Here is a 12,042-nt window from a genome sequence, read left to right as displayed (position 1 = left end):
GAACATCGTTTATTTCTATTTTTAGCACACTTTTATAGGGTTTTACAGGGTCCCTGGGCTAAGCAAGTTACTCTTGGTTAATCCACACAGGTTTACATTTTTTCCCTTATACACAAGGATATTGTTTTGCTTCATTCTCTCTGCTTCAGGAAAGTTTCAAGGACATGAGCCTTTAATATCACAACTTATACCAAAGGGCTGGTTTGTGCAGACAGGCCTTTACTAAAATATCATGCCCACCTTCTGTTCAAATATTCTCTACACACTATTGCTGTAATCAATATGTCTCCAGTTTTGTTATTTCTCGTGAGCATTTGAAATAAAAGCAACCTCTGCCTCTCTGCTCACCCAGGAGAAGCAGAGTTCCCAGTTTCCCTGATTCTGAGGCTCTTTGGGCTCCACTCCCAGAAGCTGAGAAGGAGACGGCTTTGGCTCACGGCCCAGAGCCTGTGGAGCTGTGCTGGGTTATCCAATGGGGCATTCCATACAATGAACTTGGGACAGTGCCAATTAGAAACAACTTCACTCAACTTTGAAGTGAGAAGCCATCTATTACCTTGCTGGGGACCCCCTTCTTTATCTCCAGTGACCACCAATACTGGCAGTGAGAGAATTCTTTTCTCTTGTCTGGGTTTTCCTTAAGAGAACCAATGCATCTAACACCTTTGCTTTCTCTGATTTTTCTTCTGCCATTTTTACAGGTCCATCATTTCTACTGGAATGAATTAGCTCTTTTGGAGGGTAAATTTGATTCAGGAGAGGGGTTTCCCCCTCTTCTTTCCTCACTTCTTTGCTTAAAGCCAGTTTTTGGAGCTGCTGTAAAACAAGCTCCCAAAACTGAGCAGAGTAGAGTTTGATTTTTGACCAATTTAAATTTTCTTTCATCTTGTAAAGAACACACTCTATCAATCACATTTTCCAAATTAAACCAGTAACTAAGCGCCTGCTTTTCCCCTCCCGGAGAAGGTCTGGCATTGTGTTTTGCTAACAGAGCATAAAATGCAGCTTTAATTTCTGCACTGCCCTTTTCAGTCATTTTTACAAAGGGAAATCCACTACAGGGAGGTATAAACTTCAATTATACACACACCCACACCCACACCCACAGACACACACACACTGCTTTTTGCTTCCCTGTGTGGGTAAAAAGGCCAAATCTGCTCGGGAGGCACTCTTTCAGTTTAAAATTCTGATTGTCTCTTTGCTACACCAAGCACTCAAAATTCATACACACAACAACAACAAAAACATTCCCACCCTTTTGCACTAAGAGATCTTTTGTGAAATTCTGCAGACAGAGCCCTCAAGTGAGTGTGGGGTGCTTTTCACCTCGGCGTGTGCAGTTTGTGGGAAATTCGAGTTGCCCCCCTTGCTTTCTAGACACCGCTCACTCTCTTGGGAGTGTCGGGCTGGGTGCGGCTGGAGCAAAACATCTTTCCCCTAATACAGACTGCACAACAAACCTGCAGGCCCTTCTGTCTGTCAGAAATCCTGTCCGTGACTCCAGTTTAAATGTCACGATTCGCTAACGCCAGTGGGAGTCGCGAGAAGTTTCTTTGATCTCAGAGGGCAAAAAGGACACAAGGGATTTCAGTTGAAATCACAACAGCAATAATGTACATTTATTTTAGTGATAACAAGGGTTATGTGATAGAGGAGAGGGAGTGAGAGAGAGAGAGAGGAGAAACAAAGTAAAGAAAGAGAGAGGTTATAGCTACCAACAGATGAGACAGTGTCACAGGGGTCTTTTTCCATGGGGAGATCTCACCAAAATCAATTCAGCCTTATGTAATTCTTCCCCAAAGTGACCTTGTTTCCAATGTGCTAATAAGCACCCCAAAGGAGAAGTACCTGCTATGAGAGCATTGCTGCCCAAAACCCCTTTAAGCTTCTCCATGTCACAACTACAATACACCACAAATGCCGAACCTGCGACGCTTTCGCAGTCGTCTGACGGACGGCGCCCAGGCAATCCCAACAGGAATTCCTTTAGCCCAACCAAGCGCAGCTTTTGCTGCGTCTTATTGGCAGGCACCCAAACCAAAGTGAAAGCACCTTACCTCTTCTCCTGGGGACGCTGTGAGCAGCGCAGACGGTCGCGGCTGATGGGCTCCCCGAGAATCCCTCGGTGCCGGCTGGAGCAGGATCGGGTCGCGAGCTCACTCAGCAGCACTCACAAGGTCCCATCTGGGTCACCAAAATGTTAGAGTTCAGGAACACACATCATCACACAATGATTATATGAAGGTGCTTTAGTGAAGAGCTCTGGGTGTCAGGGGTACACAGACCCAAATCTGACCCATCTTGCTTTTGAGCTGAACATGTTTGGTACTCTATCATTATATAACTTACATATTAATTATTAAACTTACATTGTTCTATTGTATGCATTGTTTTTACCCAAGCATGGATTTCTCGTGATCCCACCTCAGCCCCCTAACATTGTTCCTCATGTTCTTTAAACAATAATTATATCTAATCACATCTAACAATTCTATCAATTATCATATATTGATTACACAGGTGCAGTTTCACATGATCTTTAGCAAGCACAAGGCCTAACATTTCCAGGGCCTACTTTTCCCAGGGCTTGCCAAGCCTAACTTTCTTTCTGAGTTCCCGAATTTCCTATGATTTTAAAATGTTTTACGATCACCTCTAGACACAAAGAGGCCTGCCTGAACAGTCACAGTGCTACATCTATTTTTAATTTTAATTTTTATCAATTTTTCCAGAGCCTGCTGGCTGTGTTCAAGATTTTCTCCCTATTCCCTCCCTAGTGCACATTCTCCAGAAACTCTGCTTTTACATCCTTTTGCATTGATTAAAGTTACCTGCAATGACCAGTCAATCCAAACCCTGGGAAAACTTGAACTTCAATGTGTACCTAGGGAAAATATTTACCTCCCACATCTGAAGCCATGAGCTGCCAAGTACTGTCCCCACTGTCATACCCTGTCCCCTGGAGGTCTGCTGATGCCATTTCAAAAGGGTTGCCAATGAAAACAAGTTTGAATATTTTGGTAGTTTCCACACTGGCATTCAAATCCTTGACTAGAAAAATCACAAGTCATGATTTCTAGGATTCTTCCATACCAAAGCTGTCATTCTCACCCTGGATTTTAGAGTGTCTGAACAGTCAGACAAGGTTTTAGTTTTAGACTCTAGAGACAAAGTCCCTGCTGTTCGGCGATCCCATTCCATCAGCATATAGTCCTGCTGATTCCTTTAGGCAGGAGCAGCAAAAGGCAAGAATGAGGCAAACAAGCTGCTCCTGTGTTCTCATGTCCAGCACAGCAGTAACTGGGAATTCAAGAATGGATTCAGGAGACAATGGGTGCACAGGGAGCCACCAAGACTTTGGGATGCTGAAATGGACCAGCGTGGTGCCCGTGCCCGGGCTGCATCGGGCTGAGCTCCAACTGGACAATCTAACAATGGTTAAATGGACACACCATGGGCCACTGGAGACTCCTACTCCTAGTTCTGTGAGCTACACTATTCACCTGTCATTCACCAGATGATGTTTTCATCTCTGCTTGAAATCCAGGAGAGGAAAAGGTCAACATGGAAAAGTGTTCTCCCAATTCTAGTGACACCTGTGCCTGCACACCACCTGTGCCCATGGCAGGGTGGTTGGAGGCTGGATGATGTTGATGATACTTTGCAACACCAAGTGCTCAGGGATTCTGGGATTGCCCAAGTGGAGAGCAAAACTGAGCCGTGTAAGTCCCTGGTTTTTTTCAGCACATGCTGCTTCTTCCTTTGTTCCAAGCAAGTGCAGGATTTGGTTTCATGTGTCTTTAAGGTGCCTGGACAGATGACAGGGAGGGCAGCTGCCCCATCAGACTCTCTCTCTCTCTCTCTCTCTCTCTCTCTCTCACTCAGGATGGTGCCAATGCCGCTGCCTTGGGACACCTGAGTGTGGAAGGCGAGCTCGCCCTCAAGCACGGCCATCCAAGTCAGTCACAGGCACAGGCTGCAGCTGAAGCTGCCAAGCGTTGCTGTGAGGCTGCAAGTGAAGAGAAAGCCATTGTGGCCAACTCTGCTGAAGCCTTTTGCCAAAGCAAAGGCAATTGTGCCCAAAGCCTCCCCCTGTTTGGCACCCGGCTGCTGCGGACGCCTCAGTGCGCAGGTGCTGACGTTGGGGCTGCTGCTGTTCCTGGGCACACTCTGCTGCTGTTTCTGTGGGCTCCAGAGCCGCTTGGGCAGCAGCCACTGGGCAGCCCTGCTGGAGGAGACATCGCCACCCTCCCCATGGTGGCAGCAGCTCTGTGGGCCCCGAGCTCTGTGTCAGGGGGGCCTCAGTCACAGCAGCGTGGCCTGGGCAGCCGCGAGGGCCCGGGCTGGCTGTTAGCCCTGCCTCTGCCCACTGCCCCTTCCTGAAGGCACCCAGTGGCCGTGGCCTGGCAGCACCCCCTGCCCTCCATGTCCCCAGCCAGCCCAGCCTGGGCACCTTGGGCTGTCCCCACCCTCCCGCTGGGGTGGTGTCCCAGCCTCCAGGCCTTCTGCTGCAGGCCTGGGGGACATTTTGGGGCAGCACCGGAGCAGCCTCGTGTCAGGGACCAGGCGGCTGCCCGGGGGCTGCTTATGGCCTCTGACACCCAATTCCTCAGGGCTTCCCACCACCCCGGCTCCTCCAGGGCCTTCTGTCCCCTTGGAACCTCCTGCCACCCACTCCCTCACACATCCCCCTCGTGCCTTCCCACTGCCTTGTCCCGTCTGGGCCTCCGCAGCCCCTCATCCCTTCACGGCCTCCCAGCACCCCGTGCCCTCAGGGGCTCCCCCAGCCTGGCCCGGCAGCAGCGCCGCAGCCCCACAGGAGCTCCAGCAGCTCCTCAGCCATCACGGCAGCAACACACGGGCAGCAGGACACAGATGGCGCTTCCTGCCTGCCACAGGGCTTGTGGCTTCAGCACAACCACCAAAGGCCAAGGGGCTTCTGGCCATTTCCCCTGCACCACTGCATGCCCTGGCAGGTTGCTGAACACAAGAACCCTTTTCCCTCTCTTCCCCTATGCCCCGCACACCCTGGGCAGCAAAAGAAAGGTCTTGGGACTCTTGTGGTTTATAACATATCCTATATTATTTACATACTAGATGGAAACGAAACAAAGAACAATCTCTATCAAACAAAAACTAACAGATGGCCCATGTGGCCCCAGAAGACAGAGCCTCTCAGCCCTAACATATCCTACATTATTTACATAGTAAAAAGAAGAGAAAAAAGGAAAAGAACAACCCTTATGAAAAAAAAAATCCTGGCTGGCCCATGTGGCCCCAGAAGACAGAGCCTCTCAGGTCAGCTCTGAGTACACCTCCAGCAGCGCAGCCAGCCCAGGCCCGACAGACGAGGCCGTGTCCTCCATGCCCTGAGGATTTGGTCTTGCATCCTCTGGAGAATGGAGTAACGGGCACTCTGGATAGCCCGGAGGACATACAGCGTTTCAAGTGCCAGATCTGACACGGCACCGCTTCTGTCCTCCGTCAGGCGTTCGAGGGCTGCAAGAGAGACGAACAGAGCCACAGTCAGACCCCAGAGCTGTGGGGGCCCATCGAGAGCCCCCTGCCAGGGCCATGCCAGCCGGCTCTTGCCTTGGCCAGGAGGGAGCAGGGACCAAGGGGGTCAGCCCGAAGCTGCTGGCCACAAATGCCCCACGTGGCCCTGAAATCTCACTGTGCTCTGCCCACGCCGTCCCTCATCGGCACAGGGAGCAGAGCCCTCCACAGCCTGGCCAGGGCTTGCAGCTGCCCCCGACAGCCACCACTGTCAGCCCGCTGCCGTGGCTCACCTCTGCACAACACCTGGAGCTCTGCGTGCTGCCCCCTTAGCTGCTCCCCGGCCATCCCTGAGAACACAGAGCCTGTCAGGGTCCCAGCAGCACAGCTCCCTGCCAGCGGCGCTGCCAGCCCTGCGGCCACACGGCCTCCTGCCCCGGCAGGGCTCAGCCCGGGCCCTTGCCGCACCCTGACTCAGCCCAAGGGCACGGCTGCCAGAGGCCGGCAGCAGCAGCCCCGAGGGCAGCCGGGGCTCCAGGGCGCCGGGCCCGGGTGCCGCTGCCGGGGCAGCAGCCGGGGCTGGGGCCGAGCTGCGGCGGGGCGGGGAGGGAGCCCGGGCTCGGGACTCACCGATGACCCTGATGGCCGCCTCTCGCAGGGTCTCCTGTGGGTCCTGCAGGTACTGCAGGGCCCGGCGCAGGTGCTGGGCCAAGGGGATCCTGTGGTCTGCCAGCTGGAGAGAGCGGCAGGAGGGAAGGGTTGGCGCGGGCTCTGTCCCTCGGCCGGGCGCTGCTGCCTGCGGCCAGTCCCGGCCTCCCGTGCCCGGCCAGCCCTGAGAAGCCGTGCGGCCCCCGGGTGCAGCAGTGGGCAGGGGCACAGCTGCCAGCCCCACACACTGAGCACCGGGGCCAGGGGGCTTCTCTAGCCTTTGGCTGGCACTTGCAGCCTGCCCTTACCACGAGCTTGGCAAACTTCCACAGCTTCTCCTTCCTCACAGCTTTTTCCAGGTCTGGTCTCTTCAGGAAGCCAGCCGCGCGAAGGAGCGTTGTCCGAGAGGCCTGGGGAGCAGCAGAGAGCCGCAAATGGCCCCACAAGGCAGGGCACAGGAGTGTCCCAGTGCCAAGGGCTGGAGGAGGCTGCAGCCTGCAAGCCTGCGTCAGGGCAGGAGGCAGCTGAGCCCCCTGCCAAGGCGCAGCAGCAGCCCAGGAGTCCTCACCTCTGCCACATGCCGATTCTCATCTTGGCAGTGGAAAAAGAGTGGGAGCAGGCTCTGGTACACTCGTTCCTTCAGGGGCTTTCTTCCTTCTTCTTCTGCCGACGACATCATTCTTCGAAGGAGAGACATGGAGAGCAGCTGCACCTGGCTATCAGGCTGTATGAAAGGAAGGAAGGAAAAATGACCTCATCATTGGCTTCTTGTGGCCCACATTGGCGCAGGCCTGCAAATGCACAGGGCACAAAGTGTCCGGGCAGCAGGCAGTGGCCGTGGCTGGGGCACAGAGCCTTACATTGTCCAGGAGTTTCAGGAGCGGCTCAGCCAGCTGCAGGGCCCTGCGCCAGGATATTGGGGTTTCTTCATCCAGGAAAATATAGCTCAGGAGAGCAATGCTCATCCTGGCCACGTCACTGTCCAAGTCCCACAGGAGGTGCACTAGTCTTCCTGTCAGGCTCTGAATTCTTTCGGCCTGTGCAGAACACAAGGGTGTGAAAGCCCGGGCAGCTGCCGCAGGGCCCAGAGGCCAAAGGGCTGTCCCAAAGCACTCGGGCAGCTGAAGCAGGAGGCAGGAGAGCTGCGAGGAGCTGCCTCAGCGCCCAAGGCAAAGGCCAGCCAAGGCCAAGTGACAGCATTGCCCAGCCTCATGCTGCCCACACGGCTTCAGCTGCTGCCCCCTTCTCACCATGGAGGGACGGTCCTTTAGCAGGAGGAGAGCCCTGAGAACCTGGTGATGCATCTCTGTGGAGTTGTACCACAGGTACTTATACAAGATCTCCATTAGGCTGTCACCACAGTCACTCAAGTCCAGGCAATCTAGGAGCTGAAAGGCACAGGGCAGTGAGAGGGGAGCTGGCCGGCAGGAGCCTGGAAGTGCGCAGGGCTGGGCCCAGGCAGCAGCACAGGGCGCGGGTGCCGTCCCAGGCAGCTGTGGCTATGCCAGGGGACAGGGCTGGCAGGGAGCTGAGCGAGGTAGTGCTGGCCATCAGGCTCACCTCCACAAGGAATGCCATGGCAGAGACATCCCAGTGTGGCAACGGTTTGCTGAGCACCTCAAGCAGGTAGCTTAAGATGCCTTTACACAAGTGGGCGGATGCACGGCGCATTACCCTGGAAGGCAGAAAATGGCAGAAAGAGTCTCAGCAAGGGTGCAAAAAACCTCTCCCAGGACTGACTGACACAGTTGTCCTATTGCCCCAGCACCCTGTGAGGGTATTTGGGCCCTTCAGATGTGGCTGCTCCTGGGCACCCTCCTCTCACAGCCTTTTGCAGTCTCCTTGGCCATCCCTCGGTGACGAGGTCCTCAGGCCCATGGCCACGGGGACTGTGGGGGGCATCCCGGGAAGGGGGCACAAACGTCAGAGGCAGTGGGGAGAAGGGGGGCTCACCTGGCCAGCAGACCCACGGCATAGTGGTGGGTGTCAGCACAGAGCAGCGTGTCCCAGCCACGCTTGCGTTCCATTGCCACCACCACATGCTCCAAGTGGAGACTGGAGAGCAGGGCCTTCAGGGTCTGCACTGCAAACCTGTGTGCACAGCAAAGCCCAGGTGACGCTGGGAGCGCTGGCTCTGAGGCTGGGGAAGTGGCAGGGACAGGAGGAGTGGCATACCTGTTGGGGCTGGTGGAGAGGCCGTGTTGCTCCTGGCATTCCTTCCAGAAGGTATGGACGTCCTCTGTCATATACAAAGTACTGAAGTACGTTTGGAAGAGGAGATGCACAAAGAGGCGGGGGAAATAGACTGTGAGGATCTGTGGGCAACAGGGCCCCTGGAGGATCTTCCACATCACCAGAGTTGCCTGCAGAGGACAAAGCAGCCTGAGACAGCGCTCAGTGCCGGGGCGTCCGTGTGGCAGGGCCTGAGCGTGGCAGGGAGAGGCCGGGGCAGACACAGGGGGAGCAGCGGGCCTGGTGGCCCTGAAGCTGCCCCTAGGCCAGGTTTGTGGCCAGTGCCTGAAGCAGGGAGATGCAGTGGGGGAAGGAGGCAACAGAGCTGCTGGAGAGGCGGCCGGCCTTGCGGTGAGCAAAGGCCAGCTCCAGAAACTCACAGTCAGGGAAAAGACAGCCGTCTTGTCCCCATCAGAGGTGCCCAGGTTTTTCTGCGGCCAGCTCCCCACCACATTGATGAGGAGCGGTGTCACTTCCTCTGAAATCCAGGGCGAGAGCAAGATGGTCGTCCACATGGCCATAGCAGCTCTGCGGGGTCAGACACAGCACCGTGGGCTGGGCAGCAGCGGGGAGCTGAGCTGGCCGCCAGCTCTGCCTGTGCCCACTGGCCCTGAGCGGCAGCAGCAGCCAGGCAGCCCAGCCCTGTGGGGACAGGCCCCTGAGGGGCAGGCTGGCAGCACGGCAGTGGGCTCGGGGGCCGACTTTGTAGCAGGGCTGGCAAAGGGAGCAGCCAGAGGGCCCTGCAAATCTGTGTTGCTCACAGCCCTGGGCCGGGCTGTACAGGGTGATGGGCTGGGGAGCCCTGAGGCCTCGGGGCAGCTGGGCCCCATACCTGTCACACGTTGGGGCCACCCGCAGGAGAGTGATGGCCACATCATCGGGCTCTGCCTCGGCCACTTGCATCAGGGCCCAGTCCATCCTGTGCTCAGCAGCCTCATTGGCCATGAGCCACTGGTGGATGTACCTCACCACGCCGGGCACCTGGAGAAGGCACAGGGAGACTTGGAATGCCAGCAGAGGGAGTCAGCAATGTGCCCAGCTTCTTCCTCAGACAAGTGCTTCTCTTCCAGCACGCTGCCATGGCCTCAAAAGCTCCAAGTGAGCAGCAGGCGTGGCTTGGGAAAGCCAAGCAATTGCTGGAGGATCAAAGGCTGGCCACAGGCTGCTTACTTGCTCTGGATTGAAAAGAGCCGTCTCTACAAGCAGATCCAGCTGGGCAGCGCTGCTCTGTTCTACCAAGACCTCTGAGGATGTCTTGACCTCAGTGTCCATGGGACTGGTGTCTTCCTTGCCAATTCTCTTGATGTATTGGTAAAGAAACTGTAGGAGAAGGGCAGGAAGGCAGGGAAGTTGCATGGAGTGCTCCAAGTGCGGTGCTGGGCTGAGCAGTGCCAGCAGGCCCAGCCCAGGTGGGGATGGCTGCAGGTACCTGCGCTGCTCTGCGGAAGCGGCCACGGGCGGTGTCCTGCTCTTGTGTGCCATCCATGGCTGCATCTGGCAAAGAGCAGCCAGAGCTGAGGGGCTGCGGGAGAGGCCGGAGAGCACAGCCCAGCCCTGCGTTCCCCAGGCAGGGACAGTCCTGGGATGCCCCAGGGGATGCAGCACGGCCACTGCTGCGGGGGCAGCCCCAGCCCCTTTTTTGTGCTGTCCATGGGTGTGTCTCCACAGGACAGTGTGGGATGGGATGAGATGGGATGCAATGGGATGGGATGGGGCCAAGATGGCCGCAGGCACCAGCCCTGTGGCCCAGCTCTGCCACTCACCCTCCTCCAGCGGCTGCAACTGCTGCACCTCTTCGGTCTCTGGTGCTGGGGCAGCTCCAGGACCTTCTTCCTCGACCTCCTCTTCCTCCTTGTCCACCCAGGCCAGTTTGGGCACTCTTGGGGGTCGCTGCTCCAAATCTTCCAGACTCTCCAATCCTTTCCATAGGAACAGCACCAGGGGATGGCATGGCATGTAATGGGATGGGGCCAAGCTGGCAACAGGCACTAGCCCTAAGGCTGAGCTCTGCAACTCACCCTCCTGTGGTGCCTGGAACTCCTGCACCTCTTCAGACTCCTGTGCCAGGACAGCTCCAGAGCCTTCTTCTTCCTGCTCCTCAAGCCAGGCCAACTTGGGCACTCTTGGGGGTCTCTGCTCCATGGCAGTGACTGGATTTATGGCTGCTTGCAGGAGAGATGGCTCGGAAAAACTCAGAGTCAGCAAGTCCTGCAGTCGTGCCTGGAAGGCACCTGCAAGACTCAAGTCCTGGCAAGATTGCAAGACAGCGAGTCCTGCACTTGGGTGTTGAGGGCCCCTGCCACAAGGACAGGAGGCTCCTCGACAGGGATTGTGGTCTGGTCTCAAGGGCAGAGACTGCAGGGATGGGCGACACGTCGGAAAAGCTCCGGGTCACCAAGTCCCACGGTCTGCCCTCAAGAGAACCTTAAGAAGGAAGGCTCAGCAAGGCCACAGGTCAGCAAGACCTGTGGTCTGGCCTCGAGGTCACCTGTAGTAATAGTGCTTCAGAAAAGCTCCAGGTCCGACACAAAGGAGTGCGCTGTGCGGGGGCTCCTCACAGCACCGCTCTGGCGCGTCCTGACCCGTCGCGTGCACCGAGCACTGTGGCGTGGCCCTGTCACCGCCAGCTCCTATGGCAGCACGTGTCACAAAGGGCCCTTTGACATCTGCTCCCGTTGCCACCATCCCACGGTGACCGTGCTGCAGCGTGTCACAAAGGGCCCTTGCACACCCTGCCCTCTGCCCTGGGGCCGCCCCCATCCCCCCACCAAGTGGCCCAGCTTGGAAGGAATCCCTTGCCCAAAGTGTCTAAGACAGCCTGACGGGATCTTTAGGAACAGCTTGTTAGAAATGAAATGGAGGCAAATTTATCAATAAGAATTTTATTGAAAACTTTGTAAAATTTACTCATGGAAATGTCTCAGTGTTGAGAGACAGGTGTCTGCTAGGGAGGGCAGGAGCCTCCCTTGGAATGAAAAATGTAGACCCCCTCCCTCCGAATTATGATAATCTTGAAATCAAGGGGCTCTCAGGCAGAGATCTGGGGATAGGAATAACAGTTTTTTACTAATATTTATACCCAGGCAAACAAACAACAATAACTACAGCGTTAGCAAGAAAACAGAGCCAGGGACCCCGTGACAGCTTTCTGGGCTGAGACGGGAAAGGATGGAGGAGAGGCTTTGTTTTACAAACCCCCTCGGGTTGGCAGTCAGTGCTGGTGCTCCTGCAGGGCTCTGAGGAACACTCAGCTGGAACAGCAGGGATGAGCTGAGATCCCGGGCCAGTGGCTGAGGTGGATCAGCAGCTCCGTGGCGGTGGCTGGCAGTGCCACACGTCCCGGCAGGACAGGGGGTGCGAGGCCACCAATGAAGAGGGAAGAAGGAGAAGAAGCAGCAGCTCCATCTGGGTGATGGCGAAATTCCCTTCTCCCCACCACAACAGCTCTGCACCCAAAGTGTTCTTCTCCGAAGCTGAAGAAGACACCAAACTGTCCCCACCCTCCCCTTTTCCTGCCCCCTTCCCCCCCTGGGCCCAGCCAAACTCTTTATCTTTCCTCAAGCACCCACCAGGTACCCGCAGTTAAGTTTTCCCTGCAAGTCATGAGTAAAAATTCCACAGGCAAGCCAGAACTAAATAGAAAATAAAGGACACGTAACCCCC

At 55.9% G+C, this 12,042-nt stretch overlaps 1 protein-coding gene across 1 annotated transcript; it reads right to left on the bottom strand.

Annotated features, from left to right (window-relative positions):
• Window positions 1-5,064: 5,064 nt before the first annotated feature.
• Window positions 5,065-11,043, bottom strand: LOC147645559 (maestro heat-like repeat-containing protein family member 7). The gene is made up of 16 exons (XM_086874470.1): window positions 10,398-11,043; window positions 10,143-10,298; window positions 9,809-9,873; window positions 9,550-9,699; window positions 9,212-9,360; window positions 8,760-8,907; window positions 8,323-8,510; window positions 8,101-8,238; window positions 7,708-7,822; window positions 7,398-7,535; window positions 7,008-7,184; window positions 6,716-6,871; window positions 6,456-6,557; window positions 6,130-6,232; window positions 5,793-5,849; window positions 5,065-5,502 (listed from the first exon to the last, which is right to left on the bottom strand). Exons 1-16 carry the CDS (start codon window positions 10,519-10,521, stop codon window positions 5,303-5,305), a joined length of 2,166 nt encoding a protein of 721 aa, XP_086730596.1. The 5' UTR covers window positions 10,522-11,043; the 3' UTR covers window positions 5,065-5,302.
• Between the last annotated feature and the right edge of the window lie 999 nt (window positions 11,044-12,042).

This window comes from Cyanistes caeruleus, unplaced genomic scaffold (assembly GCF_971803275.1).
Source record: "Cyanistes caeruleus unplaced genomic scaffold, bCyaCae1.hap1.1 HAP1_SCAFFOLD_230, whole genome shotgun sequence".
Taxonomy (NCBI): domain Eukaryota; kingdom Metazoa; phylum Chordata; class Aves; order Passeriformes; family Paridae; genus Cyanistes; species Cyanistes caeruleus.
Note: the sequence above shows the minus strand (reverse complement) of the source record. Positions and strands in the feature narration are given on the sequence as shown.

Bases quoted from the DNA above. Each gene is read 5' to 3' on its own strand.
- LOC147645559 (XM_086874470.1), bottom strand. From the start codon at position 10,521: ATGGAGCAGAGACCCCCAAGAGTGCCCAAGTTGGCCTGGCTTGAGGAG. The intron at 8,511-8,759 runs GTGAGTTTCTGG...TGTCCTCTGCAG, and splicing joins CGGCTGTCTTTTCCCTGACT to GCAACTCTGGTGATGTGGAA. The intron at 7,536-7,707 runs GTGAGCCTGATG...TGTGCCTTTCAG, and splicing joins CCATGGCATTCCTTGTGGAG to CTCCTAGATTGCCTGGACTT.